The sequence below is a fragment of the Triturus cristatus genome, chromosome 4_2, assembly GCF_964204655.1.
Source record: "Triturus cristatus chromosome 4_2, aTriCri1.1, whole genome shotgun sequence".
Lineage (NCBI taxonomy): Eukaryota > Metazoa > Chordata > Amphibia > Caudata > Salamandridae > Triturus > Triturus cristatus.
The window spans coordinates 738,913,008-738,931,991 of record NC_140586.1 but is presented as its reverse complement, the minus strand read 5'-3'; the positions used below and the strand labels follow the sequence as shown (position 1 = coordinate 738,931,991).

Genomic DNA, 18,984 nt, shown 5'->3' with positions numbered 1-18,984 from the left:
GCAACAGTGCTCTGTTGACTTTTAGCTAGGATTGCGCTATAGGAATACGATATACATACATAACATTTGTTTTTAAAAACGATTTCAAAATAAAGGCTATTAAAATATTGACATGCTTTAAATATATCCCTGCAAAGACCTCCAGTAATTTCTTTTTAAATCCCAGACAAATTCACTTCCCATATAGTCTAGGACTAGTTTAATTTATTATTGCAACTTTAGTTCTGGCTTATTAGGGGACAAAAGATCAGGCAAGTTCATGTTTTTGCAAAAAAACGTTTTTCACATGCTACCACCCATGTCACCATAAATAAATAACTAGAACTGGTGTAGTGAATTCAGTTTAATCGTTTTTACGTTTTTATTGATAGCGGGGACAGAAGTCTGGTCAGTCCTAAGGTCACAACACACACACCAAATGAGAAAAATGGTTCAAGCCCATCATCTTACCTTGTTGACCCCAACTATACGATGTTTCTGTACAGTCAACTATACATATATTATTCTTCTGTAAATTTTATTTTATCCCTAGGAGTTGAATTATTCCTGTATTAAGAAAACTTGGATTGAGACAATGTCACCCCGCATTTTTGGCACTGCAATTCCTAGAAATAGAAACTGCTATTGCCTCCGTTATTGCTATTAAAAAAATGTTTTTAACTATTGTAAATCCATTATAATGCGACCTAATTTATGTACTTAGTGGGTTAAATGTAGCCATGACATGATTACGTTTTCTTATAGTGGAGTTTTAATTATTAGACAAATGTACTGTGCTTTTATGGTTATTTTATACAGTAACCGAATAAAGAGCTTTTGAATTAAATTGAATTGAGAAAAACAGTGCACCATCTGCACCCTTCCCAAAATTCCACTGGTCATGTAAGAAAAGAATACAAGAGAATAAGTATGTCTGAGCTGGATGTCACGGCAGTTTTATAAGCAGCTTATTACTCTATGCACACAAGTTATTCTGCTGCTCCGACATATACTACTGTTTTAGCGTCAAAATCATTTACTTGCCTGAAAACGAGTTTTTAAAATATAATTAACCCATAAAAAAAATGTGTGTTGTCAAATGAATTTTCAGAAAGTTGAATAAGAAGATGCACTTCTTCAGTCTTCACCTCCTCTTTGGGGCTTCCTCTGGGGACTTCAGACTATAGGGACACAAAAAAAAAGTCGGCAGTAGGGAGGCCCTAACTTATTCTGCCCCATTCAAAAAGAGTGACAGAAAACCATACCACACTTTTCCAAGTAATAGGAGGGACCTGATATGCGGTTTGTGAAATGTTCTGGCTGTGGAAGACCAACCTCCACAGGGTGGAGAATCTACTGAATGGGAAAAGCTTATATGGAAGAGCTCAGAGAGCGACAACAGGCAACAACACTCAAAGCCCTCATTGTGTTGTCCCGGGAGAACATGGCACTTAGTACAAAGGGTGAGAAGATCACTAGAGAAGTGAGTCAATGGCTCGATTGACCAGAAGACAAAGAGAAACAGACACCACTGCAAAACAACTGAGTTTGTATTTACCTTTGCGTGTTCATATGTATCAAACAAAAGAAAGGACTTGCCTAAAGATTTTATTAATGAGGAACCTGTGTAATACATAACTTCTTTGATGAAATTATTCTTGTTGCTTTTATATTTTTAATACGCATTTTTTTTGTTTAATAAATGAACAAAGACATGCATAGTATTAGACTAGCAGAGCTAAAGAGTGGATTGTGGTTAGACGATTTCTAAGGAGTACCGCTTTGCAAAAGAGCTGGGCAGTCTAATGGTGAAGAAAAACTCCTAGGATCCGGACGAGTCAAGCAACCTGGATACACAAAATGTGTTAAGAGTTACTGGCTTCTTGTCTGGCAACTGGTTAGGGGAAAATGAAAAAGGATCCACCTTTGCAGCATCAGCTCTAGAATTGATTACACTAGAATAATAGGTCCTTATAGAATCCCATAAGCATTTTTTCTTTTTGTTTTTAAAAGGCTGATGCCATTAACTTGAGAGAATGATAATGGTGAAAGTTAAAATGAAGGTGGCTGCAATGACTATAAAAAGGACTGAAACCACCAGCAGCACACTTTGTGAATAAAGTTTATGTAAGTGTTATAATCCTAATCCTTTGTTAAATATTCAACCGTTTTTGTGAATGCTTGCACCTCTATTTAATTGATGGCATTGTTTTCTATGGTTTGAAGGGGCCCTTTGTTGAAAAGTAAAAAAATTGTCCTCTTACCCAATCTAACACCATAAACAATCGCCAACAAGGTTTCTGGGGTATCCCTTTGTTTGAGGAGGTCTTTTTCAAATTATTATGACTTCACATACCAGATTGCTCTTTAAGAGTAGCCAAACAGTAACCATATAGATTTTAATGGACATACACATTTAGTTAATCAGTTCAAAAGAAGTGACATACTTACTGAAGAGATGGTACTGTTTGGTATCTGTATACTGAAAGGGTCAGTTGCCACAGCAATAAATGGATCAGCTGTGGTTTCCTTGAAAAAACTGTCACCTCCAAAAGGGTCTGAACCCTTAAATGGGTCACCTCCAAAAGGATCTTAGAAGAAAAAACAAACAAATGTATACAAGTAAATGTGATTTCCTGCCAACACAGTTTGCTGTAGAATAATTTAACATAATGGGATTAAGCTTCGAGAAGGCAAAACGTTTGTAGTACATCACATGTATAAGGAGTTTCTAAAACTAAATGCTTTAGTATTGTTTACAATAAACAGACATTTTTATTAATGAAGGATCCTTCTGTCAAAAATGTAAATGCCCGACTAGCAAGTGATCAAGAAATTAATGAAATGATGCAGATTGACGTTAATGATATTTTTCGTATTCCTTCAAAAGCTTTAGAAGATGTCTTCAGCATATGCTAAAAGGGTTGTCTGCGGAAATCTGAAATAATTTCCGTTAGCATAAGCTGAAGCCATCTTGGTTGTGGCATCCATTTTGTTAGCTATGTAATTCTTCAGTCTTCCCTGTTGCTTGCTCTTCTATTCTACTTGTGTCATCAGCTTTAGTTAACTCCTACTGTACTTAGGCAGAGCAATGTATGTGCTGAGAAAAGGCCTGTAGCTGCTAAAATGCTCCTGGTTAAAGATGTAACTGTCAATCATTGGTGCTGTTGTAAGCAGTTCTGTTCTCCCTCCGACTTTGCTGACTAAGTGATTACCCATCTGCCCATGTCTGGCTGTAACTATTCCTGCGTAGGCTTGTACCTTCTATTTGTAACTACATGCTTACTCTGCAACAAACTCTGTATATAAGCACCATGGTTTGTGTGTTCAATGTACTACCTCAGGCAGCACTTTAGTGCTGTGTGGACGTAGTCCCACTCATGAGTGATTAATAAACTTGTTATTTGAATTCCAGCTTCAGTGCCAATCTCTATTTTGTTGGTCTATGGACCTGTGGATAGAGAAGGGTGACCCCTGCACCAGTGTGCTCATTAAAAGGCACATTTCCACAGTTGGCGCCCGACACGTGAGGCCTCATCGAGGACGCGGCCGTCCGAAGGAGTGGTCTTGACGGAATCGTGGGATATGGCTGAGGAGACGTCCTGCATGAGAGACCCTTGTCTTTGCAGGCAAAGTGATTTTCCAGTTTTCTCGATTTGACCCTCCAGGTGTTGGCCGGTCCCGACTGAGGTATCCTTTGGCGTAAAATTTGCAGTGACCATTAGGTCGACCAAGAGATTGGCAGTTGGAGGCTCGTTTGGTAAGGTCGCTGAAGCGGCACTCTTGATTTGTTTGGCCAAGATTCTGGTTTTGTTTGTTTGATTTATTTTTTGCAAAAGATAAAGGCAGGTAATGTGGAGATTTTTCTCTACTTTTGAATATTTTGGAAAAGTAATATTTTACAAAAACTTGGTAGCATGCCTCTTTCCAGCACACTCTGTAGGTTGCGTTGCTGTCTTGGTGGTACCAATATGGAATTAGAAAGGAGTGAGCCCCCCAGAGGTGACGCCTAATAGACAGATGTTTATTAAATATGGTATTTCTTCCATAATGTATAGTACACTGTGGAACAAATATACGAAAAAGTATCCTGATTTCCGATGGCCTGTGAAAGGGTCATTTGACTTTAAAAAGATTCAATAAGTAGAGCAGTGTTTATTCAAGAGAAAAAGTCGACAAGATATGTTTGATTGTGTACGAATGTGGGAGAAAGAAGTGCAAGAGAGCGAGGAAAGAAGAAGCTATAGCAGAAATAGATACATCAAAAAGCATTGGAATAAAAAAATAAAGAGATGAAGGCAATAAAAGAAAAAGAGAAAAGGGAGCGTCGTTTAGAGGTAGCTGGCCAGTACCCTATCAGGCGCCCCATCTATCCCATACTTAATAAACCTCAGGATGATTCCATCTTATTAGATCGACCCCCGCCCCCGTATAAGTTTCCCTCTGCCCCTGAGAATGATCTTTCCGATGAAGAACATCTTTCTTCGGACGATAAAGACTTAAATAAGCAAGATGGGTGGCAGACTTGCTCTACTTTGACGGTTGATGAAAAAGCCACTATCAGATCCACTGCTCGCAAAGAAGCTTGTGGGACTACTTCTGCTTCAGACCTTGTAGCGCTGGTTCAGCAGTGGAAAGATTTAGAGCAGTTATATTTTGCAGAGAAGTTCACTTGGGAAGTAATACTTAACTTTAGAAACCTTTCTACAAACTTAGAGCTCACGGATATAAATTCTGATTATAAACAATTAAGTGATGGAACTTTTCTTTGCTAAAAAATACCTGATCTAATTAGGCGAGTGGTTAAATTACGAGATGACATGTTGCTTGAAAGCGGAGAAAAAAGCAGCTGGTAAAATTAAAACTGTACAAGTAGCCCAACCCTCAGAACAGATCGTAGAAGCTCCAGAAACAGATAATGTATTTAGTAGAACTGAAGTTAATGTACGACCACCAATGCGCGAAGCTGCGCTTTTGTATGTTCCTCCGAAGGGTACGCTAACAGATGAAGATAAAGCTTCAGATGATGCAAAAGAATATTTTATTTATAATTGGGTTTATACTCCTTGGAGTAGAGCGGATGTTATGGCTCTTAAAGTCACTTTGCCCGATCCGCGGAAAAATCCTGCGCTTTCTATGAAGTAGAAGGAGCCATTAGCTCCTGCACTATGACTTTGCCGGATATCGATATGTTTTTTGGATTTATTTTGCCCCGTGATATGTGAAGAACGATTCGGAAAAGAGATAATGTAGCATATGACGATACTTGGGTACGTTTAGAAGAAATAGATTCGGCCAGGGAGCCTGCGCAGAAACCCCAGCAGGAGATTTTAGATCTTCCCAAAGCTATTGTGACTAAGTTGAAAACTCTTATTCCCCCTAATGAAAATAGATTGGACTATGTTAGTGTCCTGTAGACAGAAACCGAATGACTTAGTTTCAGATTTCTTTACACGATTTGAAGAGACATTCCATGACTTTAGTGGGCAGTCCTTGACAGATGACATGGGTAAGCATTTGTTTGTCGACAAATTCGTTGCTAACATGTTTCCAGAAATAGCTAGTCGCCTTAAGACCAGCGAGAGTTTGTGGACTACGTCTTCCCCAGTTTCCCTTTTGACTATGGACCAGTATTACGAGCATCAGGAATTGGAAGCAAAAGGCAGGGAGGATAAGAAGGTTAAGGATTTAAAGACGAAAGTTATGTTGGCTCAAGTATATAGTCCACCATTCAGAGGTGGTGGTAGAGGCGGAAGTGTAGTACATACCCCTGGTGTACCCCCTTTCTCTCAATCAACTTTGTCTTTTGATCAGTGCGCTTATTGTAAAGAGATTGGACATTGGCGTTCTGAGTGCCCACTTTTACAAGGTCAACAGTATCAGTGGGGTAGAGGAAGTATGAGAGGACGCTCAGGGAATTCAGGACAAAGGGGAGGAATAGGAACTCGTCCCAGGTTTGAGGCAGTTGACCACGGACCAAATCATTCTAATACTTTTGACAGATAAAATCAATATCATATGTCTGATTATTCGGTCACTGGTTTTGCAGATTCTGATTATGCATAGGAATGCCTAGGATGGGGTAAGGAACCGGTTGAGGTCCCAGTAGATCAGAAAGGTCCTTATGTTGATGCAAATGTCTTGAGCTCTACTGATCGGTTTTTGGTTGATACAGTAGCTACTCGTAGTGCTCTGTCTAAAAAATTGGTTCCCAGGGTTCCCCTCTCTGGCGCAATGATAACATTGATAAGAGTCGATGGGACACCTACATCTAGCCCACTGTCACAGCCACTTGCATTTAGTCTTGATAAATTCACTGCAGCATGTCCATTTTTGCTCTCCCCTACCACGCTGAATAATGTTGTGGGTATCGATATGCTTAAACATTTTCGTGCTACAATACGTTGTTCCCCAGAAGGTGTGCTTGTTATTTTAAATGATAACTATCCAATGGTTGAGAGGTCTTGTCTCATTCAAGAAGATATTGCTCTGGCATCATTACCTAGTACTTTATGGGCTACATCAGATACTGATGTGGGACAAATGGTTATTCCACCAGTGCATATTCAAGTGAAGGAAGGTGCTTCATTGCCTCGACTGCCCCAATATAAAATATCTCATGAAGGCGAAGAAGCACTGACGCACATTGTTCAGGATTTGATCAAGGTGGGGGTTGTGGAAGAAGTCCCTTATAACATTCGTAATAGCCCTATCCTTCCCATTTTGAAAAGAGACACCGATACTAATATTTACAGATTCATTATTGATTTACGAGAGGTTAACAAAATTGTGGTGCCCCAATACCCGGTAGTCTCTGACATTACGATACTTCTTACTATAGTTCCTCCTACTGCTACTACATTTTGTGTAATTAATTTAAACACCACATTTTTTTCAATACCTATTCACCCTGACAGTCGTTATTTGTTTGGCTTCACTTTGAATATTAGATCATTCAGAATTTGTAGAGCTCCACAAGGGTATACAGAGAGTCCTAGCATTTATAGCCATGCATTGAAAAGGCACATTGATTTCTTTCCTGTACCAAAAGGGGTGGCTCCTATTCAATATGCCGTCATCTTGTTGGGAGGCAGATACCCCTGAACAGTGTGAAGAAGGAACACTTTGTTATCATTCCTTGCCTCTCATCATCATAAAGTCTCTTGTTAGAAATTGCAATATTGTAGACAGCAGGTTACCTATTTAGGTCACCTCCTGCCTAAGGAGGGACGTGCACTCACACCAGATCGCATTCAGACCATTTTAGATACTCCTGTGCCCCGTACTCACAAGGACGTCCATGCATTGATTGGCCTTACTTCCTTCTGTAGGCAGTGGATCCCTAGCTTGTCGTACATTATTAAACCCTTGTTGGTCCTAAAGACACTCCGATGCCTCTCCCATGGACTACTGAATGCCAGAATGCCTTCCAACAGCTACGTCAAGCTCTTTGTTCTGCACCAGTATTAGGAACTCCAGACTACACCAAGACTTTCACACTCTACGTACACGAGAGGGAAGGTTGTGCCCTCTCGATTTTAACACAGATTCACGGCGATAAACAACATCCTTGTGCATATTTTTCGGCTGTCCTTGATCCAGTTGCTCGCGCGCTACCTGGTTGTTTCCAAGCGGCAACGGCTGTGTCCATACGTCACAGTGAGGGAATAGTCTTGTCACATAGATTGTTTGTGTTAGTACCTCATTCAGTTGATGACTTGTTAAGTCAAACGAAAACACTGCATCTGACTAGTGCCCGCTTGACAGGATATGAATTGACACTTTTGGCCCCTCCTATCACGTTGAAAAGATGTTTGACTTTGAATCCTGCTATATTATTGCCACTTCCAGCTACTCAGTCTCTGTCACAAGAGTTACATGACTGTATATCCCTTACTGAAGAACAAACAAAGGGTTGTGTTGACCTGCAAGATACGCCTCTCTCTAATGTTGATGGAGAACTATGGGTTGATGGTTCTTGCTTGAAGTTGCCTGATGGCACTACATCTGCTGCTTATGCGATTACAACACTTCAGACAGTAGTTGAGCCAGCTCGTATCCTACAGAAGTCAGCTCAAGCAGCCGAGTTGATCGCACTGACAAGAGCATGTGAGATTAGTACAGATTTGCTTGTTAACATTTACATTGATAGTCAATACGCCTTCAGCGTGGCGCATAACTTCTGGAAACTTTGGAAAGAAAGAGGCTTTCTTACTTCACATGGGACACAGATAATGCATGGTGAATTAGTTCATAATCTCCTTACTGCTTTGACCTATCCTAAGAAAGTAGCAATTGTTTAGTGTAGCGCACACAAGAAAGTGACCGATAAAATAGGAGCAGGCAATGCCTTTGCGGATTACACAGCTCGTGAGACTGCAATGCAGCGGAGTACCACATCTATGTATGTAGTTAAGTCACAGGCTGAGCGTTGGCATGATGCCAGGCAAGAGGTGCTGGACATGCAACAATCTGCTTCAGTTGATGAATTAGACCAATGGTCCAAGGAGGGAACATTGGATGGTGAGGGCTGTTGGAGAAATAAAGAAATGACAAAATGGAAGATACCCACAGCCTATTTACACCCTATGGTTCACATGGCACATGGACCGGCACATGTTTGAGCATACTCAAAAAGCAAAGCAACTTATGCAAGTTTGGGATCATCCAGAGATTGTCGGTATGGCTAAAAAAAAAGTCCAGTCCTGTCTGATCTGTCTCCAGTATAATCCTGGAAAGGGAACACGAACTCCAACAGGAGGGTTTGCAATACCTACTGCACCTTTTGAGGTCCTGCAAACGGATTACATCCAGCTTGACCACAGAAACAACCTGAAGTATGTCTTGGTAGTGGTTTGTGCCTTTAGTAAATGGGCAGAGGCATACGCTACGAAAGATAATACAGCTCTTACTACAGCAAAAGTGCTCCTAAAGGAATTTTTGTCCCCGATTCGGCTTTTTTCAAATTTTGTGGAGTGACAACGGACCCCATTTTATTGGGCAAGTTGTTGAGTATCTCATGAAAGGATTGGGAACTAAGCAGAAAGAAGTTTCATGCTGCTTTTCACCCACAATCAGCAGGACTAGTGGAACGTTACAACTCCACTCTGAAATTGAAATTGGCTATGATACAGACTTCCACATCTTTGAAATGGCCTGATGCATTGCTATCCATTAGATCGATACCACATACACCATCTGGCCTCACACCGTATGAGGTGGTTTTTGGAAGGCCAATTAATATTTGGGGGATTCCTAAGCCACGCCCTACACATGATGTACCCTATGTATTAATGAATGACTATATTGTCTCAGTTGACTGACAGTTTGTCTTCTATCAACAAGTTCGAGAGACTCTTCCAGACAGGTCGCAAGGTGAGGGCCACTGCTTATACCATGGGGATTACGTGGTAATAAAGTCCTTCCAGCTCCCTAGCACCGAGGTGGCGAGGACCGGAGCAGGTACTATTGGCTACCTGGACTGCAGTTTGAGTGACGAACCGGAAAAACTGGATCCATGCAACACTGTCAAAAAGTGTTGCAAGAAATAGTGAGCCCAGCTGCGTTGGCAGATGACCGTGATATCCTGGTCACCGAGAAAGGACAAGCCACGTCACCTGAAGGACCTGAGGAAGTCTTCCTGGACCACACGATTCCTAGTACATCCCGATAGCAACTGCGACCCAGGAAGAAAGACACTTCGTTGCTGAAAAAGACTGTTTGTGCCACTGTCCTGGGTGGTTAAAGACTGACTTCAAAGGGGGGGTAGTCTATTAGTGACTACTCGTCTCAATGTTAATGAAGAAATTAAAGCCTGCCCAGGACCTTAGGGCACCATCTGCTTTGTTGTTTGACGACAAAATGAATATGCTTGAGGAGAAGAAACCGGCTTCTGCGAGAATTTGTAATAAACAAACTATGATTGCTACTGGACTCACTTTGACTGTTGTTGTCATTGCTACAATAACTTGGGTTGTAGAGAAGGTAGCTCCTGACCGAAACCTATTGACTGCTACTACTCCTGTCCTCATTGAACATCACTATTTCACTCTACCTTATCATGAGCGAAAGCACAGAATGTTCTACCTCAATAACACTTTCATTCAGATGTTGCAGCATACACACAATGCTACGAACATTACCAATTGCTGGGTATGTGGTATGATGCTGTCTCATCAGAAAAAGGGAGGAACACCTTTTATTCCTTTGCCGTTTTCACATAAAGGCTCCTGCATAGCCTGGTTTTCACTATTGTGGGCTTCTCATATCGCTAATATTACTAACTTTGATGTAGGAAGACTTAACGCTCAGTTGAATAAAGGAACCGTATGGGAAATGAAAGAGTATCGTCGAGGAAAATCCTCCACACACTATGTTTTCCCCAACACTCGAACCATCAAGGGGAATGGACCTCCTGTTATCGCCGTTACTAGAGCTCGAGCAGATCTCTGTGTGAGCAGTATTGGCAATATCTCTGTGGGAAAAAGTGACTGTACTAAAGTGTTAAATATTACTGGAATGAACAATAGCAGTTTTTGTCTTCACACAATACCTATTTCATTTGCGGAAGTAAAGGTTATCATCATCTACCTATTGGGTGGTCAGGAAGTTGCTACGTATCCTTTTTGCTTCCACCTGTGTTCTTAGCACCTACATCCTATCATAAAGACTATAAACTGTTTAATGGCATTTCCAAAAATAGATTCAAGAGGACAATAAATAATGATGAGGTGGATCAAACTGATACTGCACTACAGCAGTATATTGACTTTAATTTGGGACTATTCTTTTTTGTTGGAGCGGCCTTAACCCCTTGCCTGCTCATGACGGAACCACTCCGTCATGAGCCACGGGCGCCCTGTGCTCATGACGGAGTGGTTCCGTCATGCTGCAGCCGTTGTGGCCGCTCCGCCCACGCGGCACTGATTCCCCGCCTGTGCGGGCGAACAATGCAAGTGGGCAGAGTCGTGACGGAACCACTCCGTCATGAGCACAGCGCGCCCGTGGCTCATGACGGAGAGCATGGCGGCGCCGCGCTCACCCCGAACCCCCCCAGCGCCGCGGCGAAATTCGTGCCGCGGCGAAGGGGTTAAACAGTCGAAAGATCAGATGCTTGACACGAGCTGTAGAGGCTGTAACCAATCAGACAGCAATGTTGCTTGGTAACATCACAGAGGAACTTCAAATTGCAAGACTTGTGGCCCTCCAAAATAGGATGGTTCTTGATGTCATCCTCGCAGACCGTGGTGGTGCATGTCGCATCATCGGGAGTAGCTACTGCGTTCATATCCCTGACCACGCCCCTTCTGTTTTTGATGCAATTTCCAAAATGCACAAAATAGCCACTGAAATCCACCAGTATTCAGGGACATGGACTTTGACTGGATGGCTATGGAACATGTTTACTGTATGGGGCTGGAAACTTTTATCAGCCCTATGTATAATTTTTGTGATTCTTTTTACTTGTTGCCTATGTATTCAATGCGGCCCAATGTTTTGTTCCCTTTGTGTTTCTACTTTTACCTCTTGTATACCGACTAAACAAAATGGCAAAAATGTAAATGACCGACTAGCAAGTGATCAAGAAATGAATGAAATGATGCAGATTGATGTTAATGATATTTTTCGTATTCCTTCAAAAGCTTTAGAAGATGTCTTCAGCATATGCTAAAAGGGTTGTCTGTGGAAATCTGAAATATTTTCCGTTAGCATAAGCTGAAGCCATCTTGGTTGTGGCATCCATTTTGTTAGCTATGCAATTCTTCTGTCTTCACTGTTGCTTGCTCTTCTATTCTGCTTGTGTCATCAGCTTTAATTAACTCCTTCTATACTGAGCCAGAGCAATGTATGTGCTGAGAAAAGGCCTGTAGTTGCTAAAATGCACCTGGTTAAAGATGTAACTGCCAATCATTTGTGCTGTTGTAAGCAGTTCTGTTCTCCCTCCCACTTTGCTGACTAAGTGGTTACCCATCTGCCCATGTCTGGCTGTAACTATTCCTGTGTAGGTGTGTACCTTCTATTTGTAACTACATGCTTACTCTGCAACAAACTCTATATATAAGCCCCATGGTCTATGTATTCAATGTACTCCCTCAGGCAGCACTTGAGAGTGCTGTGTGGACGTAGTCCCCACTCATGAGTGATTAATAAACTTGTTATTTGAATTCCAGCTTCAGTGCCACTCTCTATTTAGTTGGTCTACGGACCTGTGCACAGAGAAGGATGACCCCTACACTGGTGTGCCCATTAAAAGGCACATTTCCACATCTGCATTTGATTTGTGCTACCATTTCAAAATGTATATGGAAAAATATAAATCAATATACAAACTGGCTTGGTTGTTAGTGTTTATTTTGTTTAACTGCATATTTACTCAAAGCAGATTAAATGCCAAACCTAGACTTTCCTGTTTTCAGTGTTCAATTTTGTCGATTTCCGTGGCATATTCTCAGTGCTTTCCAATCTTTTTGAAAAAAGATTATCAGTGCTTATTCAACTGGCTAACAGCCAAACCAGACCAAAATTAATAGGTTACCCTGTAACATTCGGTTTGTGGCACGTACTGCTGTAGATTCACATGCTCTACATAAGCCTGCCATCTAGTGTTAGGCTGAGGCATCTGCAACTTATTTTTCTTTGAATAAGTCTTTGGAGTCATAAGGTATAGTGCCTCCTCCTATGGTTGGTAATGCGCACGGGCATTGACTGCATTGTTTAGATTGTTTTGCACAGAGCAAATGAGGATAAAGAAGGAACATAGCAAATAAAGGTTCAATGACCATGCAAAAGGAAGAAAGAGAACATGCTTTTATAGCAACTAAAGGCTTTTGTACAGGTGGGCAGGGGCATGTGAATCTACCGCACTGCAAGCCACAAACAGATGCTTACAGTGTAAGAAACATTCCATTTGTGGCATGTGTGGTGGAAGATACACATGCTCTGCACAGACTGTAGTAGTACCCCCGTAAGAAGTGGCTAGCCTGAGGATGCTGCAGAGAACTGAAAAAGAGTTCGTAGAACAGCTTGACCAAGCTTCGCTTCTTGATAAGATATCAACACAGTAGTCTTTTGGTGAATGTATGTGCAATGGACCATGTAGCTGCCTAACATATGCCAGCTATGAAAATATTGCCAATGAAAGCCCTAGAGTCTCCTTTTTTGCGAGTGGGGTGGGGTCTTACTTTTAGTGTAGCACGTTTTGATACACTTGACAATCCACCTGGCTATGCCCACTTTGGACTGAGCATATCCATTAGGTGGTTTGGGGAAAGCAACAAAGACTTGCTGAGTCTTGCGAAAGGGCCTGATCATATCAACGTAGTACACGAGGACACGCTTGACCTCCAGGGTATGAAGGGCCCTCTCTACCAAAGAGCCTGGCTGTGGGAAAAAAACGGGAGATCAATTGTCTGATTAGGATGGAAGGAGGTTACTACCATTGAGAAGACCTTTGGGTTGGACCTCAGGACAATCCTGTTAGTATGCAAGTGGAAGAAAGGCTCTTCTGGGGTAAAAGATTGCAGTTCTCTACTGCGCCTTAAAGATGTGATAGCAACAAGGAAGGCAACCATCCAAGACAAGAACTGTAATGGGCACGAGTTAAAACATTCATAAGGAGGGATCATGTGCCTGGTAAGGACAATATTAAGGTTCCAGACAGGGGAGAAAGGTATCCTGGGTGGAATAACTCATTTATTCTTTCCATGCATGCCCCAATGACCGGGATCCTAAAAAACTTAAAGTGCTCCCTGTTTTGCAAGTAAGCTGCAACTGCAGTTAGATGATCACGAATGGAAGAGTAAGCTAAGCCTGATTTCTGATGAATAAGGTAGTAAACTATAAACAGGACTGTGGGTTTGAGTGAGCCATGTGGTTTGGAAGGCACAGTAGACAAACCTTTTCCACGTAGCCACACAAGTCTTGAGTGGTGAGGCTACGTCCCTCTAAGAAGAGACATGCATTCTTGAGGTAGCTTAAGCTAACTGAACACTAGGACCACAGCAGCCAGATCGCCAGATTGAGGGGTTTTACCCACTGTCTCGAACGAAAAATGTGATGGTACATATTGCCTAACATTTCACAGAGTCAGCTATTTCACCAATCATTAGACACTGCTAAAAGATAAAATATGATGCCAATACTACCAAATTCTCTGCAGCGTACTAAATAATTCGATTAGGCCTGAAAACATGCTTCTAAACCATGCACTTTTAATCCAAGCACAATACACTAAACGGGAAGAAACAAAAGGAAAGAAACTACATTTTATTAACATCCGTAAACAAAATGCAAGCAGACTAATCTCTGACAAGTCTTTCCAGCTTCTGCCTAGTATAACAAGCTCATATTGCATTGGCCCCATCAACAAGAGATAACAAATGACAAATTCCCTCTTGCTTTATTTTCTTTGATTATCATTTTAATTTGTGGACATGCACATGTTCATCAATGTTTATATATTGACATAGATAAGGGCCATTTCCCTTTCAGTGGGGTTTTATCAGTAATTATCGCTTTAAACCTAAAAGGGGACAAAAAGGCCTTCAATACAGTACATTAGCCCTTTTTATTCCAGATACTCGCACACGAATTTTAGGCCGAAATTTCTTACACTGATTAGGGCTCTTTTCCAGTGCGAGTGTCCAAGTTAACAGGAGACTCTCCTCATCATTCTCCATCCAAAGAGGTACCTTGTCACCCCTACTTTTTACGCTCCATTCATCGAAGCTCTTGCCTGCTGGATTAGAAAGGACGTCCAGGTATAAGGCTTCACCTGGCCCTGAAATCAGGAGGAAGGGGCCGCTCTTTATGTAGACGATATGCTCCTCTAAATGCAATCCTACCAGATGACATTGCCGTGCCTCATCCGCATGTTTGACATGTACAGAGATGCAGCAGGGCTCCAGGTTAATTGGCAAAAAACACAATAGATTCACCTGAGAGGTGTGCTCCTACTGACACTAGACTGCGGATTACATATGGTTCATTCAAATACTGTGGGATTTATATAGCCCGCAAGCAGCCAGGTATCTCAATATCTCCCCAATCCTATCACACACCTGATTGGACCTCAATTCTTGGTCCTCTCTCCAGTGAATCTCCTAGGCAGGATAGCCCTTTATAGGATGCTTGCTCTCTCCAGATTTCGATACGTCCTACAAAATCATCCATTTGGGTTCCCATCTACCTTCTTACCTGAGGTCCATTCCATGTCAACCAGGTTTTACTGGGCGGCCAAACCATCCAGTGTCTCCAATGCCAAATGTACCACATCTCAATATGAAGGGAGTTTGGGGCACCTGACCTCAGTCTCTACTACTAGGCGGTGCACCTCATTCCTAAAAACAACTGGCTATATGGAGATCGTCAGGACTCCTCCTGGTTCCTGGAACTCCAAGTACTAGAACAGTGGGGCATACAAAATCTCCTTAATGCGCACTGCTCACCAGCCACACTACATCAGATTTCTAGACTCCCCTTCCTGATGTTACACCTGATTCAATTTTCTTCCACCGAATACACTACAGCCCGGATAGGCGGTGGAGGATTGGGCGCGCAAGATCAGCATGCTGTGCACGATGAGGTGATCCAGAGGATTTTCTACCAAATAATCTGGACCTGTCCTCTCATCAAGCCCTACTGGTCCTCTATCCATGCTCAGGCTGAACTAGTGCTAAATTTCACAGCTGCGCTGTACCCTAAAGTGGCACTTTTTGGGATAACGGACAACTTTGCCGCTAATAGACATCATAGGAAAGTTGCAAGCCTGGGATACTTAATAGTCAAACGAGGTATGGCTCAGCACTGGAGGTCCTTAGACCACCCCCCCCCCCCCCTCCCCCACCCTGTCCACCTGGCGAAGGAGAATGCACTTCTGTCCAAACGTGGAACAAGAAATAAATAAATGGAGAGGAAGTGGAAAAATACTTGAAAATCTGGGGCACAAGGATCTCACTCTCCTAGTAAACCACAATCTAGTAGAATACCTTTTATGCTAGAAATATACTGTTTTATACAGGACTCAGTTGGGGCTAACAGTGTGAAGACACCTCTTCAAAAACTTTTGGCAAGTATAGGTTTGTAAATTTGCATTGTGATTGCATGTCAAAATTTAAAAAACAATAGAAAAAAAGTTATTAAAACAAATACTAAAAGAGGAAAGCCCCACTGTACCTTTCCAGATGCAGCTGCTCAATTATAAAGCATCCTTTATGAAGTATTTTAGGCCATGGAAGTGTAAATTGAGTTGCGGTTGAAGTACATGACAAATTGTGGGTGTGGGCTATCAACAATGGGAATGTTTTACCACCTTGTCAGAGGACAAGAGCTGTGACCATGTACATCAAGATCTAACTTGAGATGAACAGCAACATGTAGAATGCATAATTTTAGACTGCAGATGTATACTGCCACATCTCCTTTTTTCCAACAAGTCTGCATTCTACATGGTCTTGATCACTGGCATTAAGAAAAGTGTCAATAGAGGAAAAGGGAGGGGGGTCAGCACTGGCCTCCCTTTCGCGGCTTCAGTCGGTTTACAGTTTGTTCATTCAAAGGAAAACTCTTTTCATGGGGAGGAGGGGGGGGGATAGTTCAATGGAGCGGGGGTAGTTCAATGGATAAAGTAGGGCATAGACAAGCTGAATAACCAACTACTTACAGAGGAATTCAAGGACCTTTGGAGAAGGGCAGTGTTTTCTGCTAATGCAGCACAGGCTTAATTTACACTTGCACAATGGGTTACTTTAACTATTGCGTGGGGACACGCGGAAGCTGTCCGACGCTACAATGCTCATGTGCATCGGACTGAACCCGCGCCTCAGACTACAAGGCACTGGAAATTCCTCTGGTGTGGGCACCGGAGGGATTTCCTTTGTACCTAAACAGCCTCGGGAGCTGTGGAAGAGCTTCCCCAGCTCCTGAGACTTTTCTGATTGTTTCAGTGAGGGCACGGCGCGCTGACGTGATTTCACGGAAACCGAAACTGAAATGAGCCGATCGACTCGTTGCAGTTTCACTGCCTACATGCTGGTTGAGCTATCTCAGCCCCCGTGCTGGTAGGCAGACCGGAGAAGCATCACTGGAAAGGGGAGAATTTCCCCTTTCCATCTTGAGTGGATCTCAGCTTGGGAATGCCCAGCTCGCCCTCCAAGAGGAGAGAAAGCTTACTAGTAAGCCAGGGATTATTTATTTCATAGTTCAGGGGTGGGGGCTGCCCATAAAGGGCATGCTGAATCCCCCAACCCCTCCCCCGCCCCCCCCAAAAAGCCACAGTCTTTCTGCTCCCCAGGAGGCAGATGGGGGCAATAGCCCCTGATCTGCCCAGGGTGGGGGAGAGGGGGCAGAAAGCACATTAGGCACCAGGGATTATGTTTTTTTAATACATAGGAGTGGGGTCTGCCCAGAACAGGCAAATAAATGCCCCCAACCCCCCAAAAGAACTTACACAGTTTCTCAGGCTCTCCCCCCACTCCCCCAAGACAGATGGGGGCAATATCCCCTTATTCCCAACCGGGGGTGGGCAGAAAGCCCAAGGGATTATATTATAGGGGTGGGGGCTGCTCAGAATGGTCACGCCAATGCCCTCGCCCACCAAAACAATAAAGGACTTGGAATTAGAGAAACTGTATGTTTGTTTCGTCAGCAGCACACACAACAGAGCTGAGAAACTGAGTGTCAGGTTTCTTTGGCGGAGAGGAAACTCAATATGGCCCTAGATTCTGAGGTTTGGTTCTCTCCCTCCACTTTGTGCAGAAGAGGTAGGATCCAGGCTCGGGTAGGAGTCTCTTTTAAAGGTTAACTTTGTTTGAAGAGGGGCACTGTACCTGCTGGATTTATTCAAGTTGATCATTTTGGTCTCTTGACATCAGAAAACTTGATACTTTCAAAAGTACAGAGCCTCTGAAAAGTCATTCATGCAATTGTCCTAATTAGATAAGATGCCATAGCCTTTGCCATTTAACTATTATACCTCTGCTCCAAGAACAACAGAGGAGCACTGACAGAGATGAGGGGTGGCATTCGGAAAGAGGAGTTTGTGTGAGCAAATAGAATATTTTCTAAAATCCAACCTCTCATAGTAATTGTTAGAAGGGCGAGCCCCAGGGGAGGCCAGAATAGGTGCTTGACCACCCTGCGCCCACCCTTCCGGGAGAAATAGCTGAGCACTGGTCGGAGACCCCTTCAGGACTGGGTCTCACACTTAGGATCGTACACGCAGCTTCAGCACCAGGCAACACAGAGACACCACACCGTAGATTCTGGAATACGTATGCTTTATCTAGCAATATCAGGATCTTTATGATCCGCAGGAGTATGTACAAGTAGAGTAAGGGCTCACAAAGTCTCGGTTGGGGTAGGGGTAGCGGGACAGTCTTAGGATCTGGGTCAATGCGGAAGCGTATCCGGCGCACAGCTCTCAATCCTCGAGCCGGGGGATACGAGATGATCTTTGGGGTCCAGCTGGACCGGAATGTCTCTTGAGGGTGTGTCCGCTCTGCAGGACTCGAGTCCGGGTGTCGGAGGTCGGACAGTCTTCCAGGAGCCGCGAGTCACTCAGCAGGGCTCAGAGTTCTCTTAGGGTGCAAGGTGAGCCGCGACCACGTCAGCAGGGCTCGGATGTCGTTTAGGCAGAAGTCCGTCTATGCCAGGTAGAGCCGCGACGCTGTCTGCAGGGCTCACCAAGGTTCCAAGAGTTCCGTAGGATGTTGTGGGGATGTTCTTCAGCCGCGACCACGTCAGCAGGGCTTGTTCGTTCCAGGATTCAACTGCCGAGGGTCCCAGGGCGCCCCTTGTTATAGGTCGACTCCTCTTTGATGTCCGGAGTCCTCACGGGCAAGGGTCTTAGCGCCTGCGGGTCGTTTGTTGGGGGTTCCTGCCACGCGGCCCTTTGATCCTTTCAAAGCGGGGTCGGGAGGGATGCCACACGCAGGCGTGGAGCCAGCCCTCAGGGTGGCCGGAGGGCGATCGAAACCATCTCTTGGGAGGAGGCCAGGTGTGAATGAA

The 18,984-nt window shown here is 43.3% G+C and overlaps 1 protein-coding gene across 2 annotated transcripts in view; it reads right to left on the bottom strand.

The window, feature by feature from the left end:
* EPS15 (epidermal growth factor receptor pathway substrate 15) overlaps positions 1-18,984 on the bottom strand; it is an 819,466-nt gene that overhangs the window by 95,115 nt on the left and 705,367 nt on the right. For both annotated transcript variants that reach the window (XM_085602646.1, XM_085602647.1), the window contains exon 20: positions 2,431-2,570. In XM_085602646.1, the coding sequence (XP_085458772.1) occupies positions 2,431-2,570 (140 nt within the window). The remainder of the gene's footprint in view (positions 1-2,430; positions 2,571-18,984) is intronic.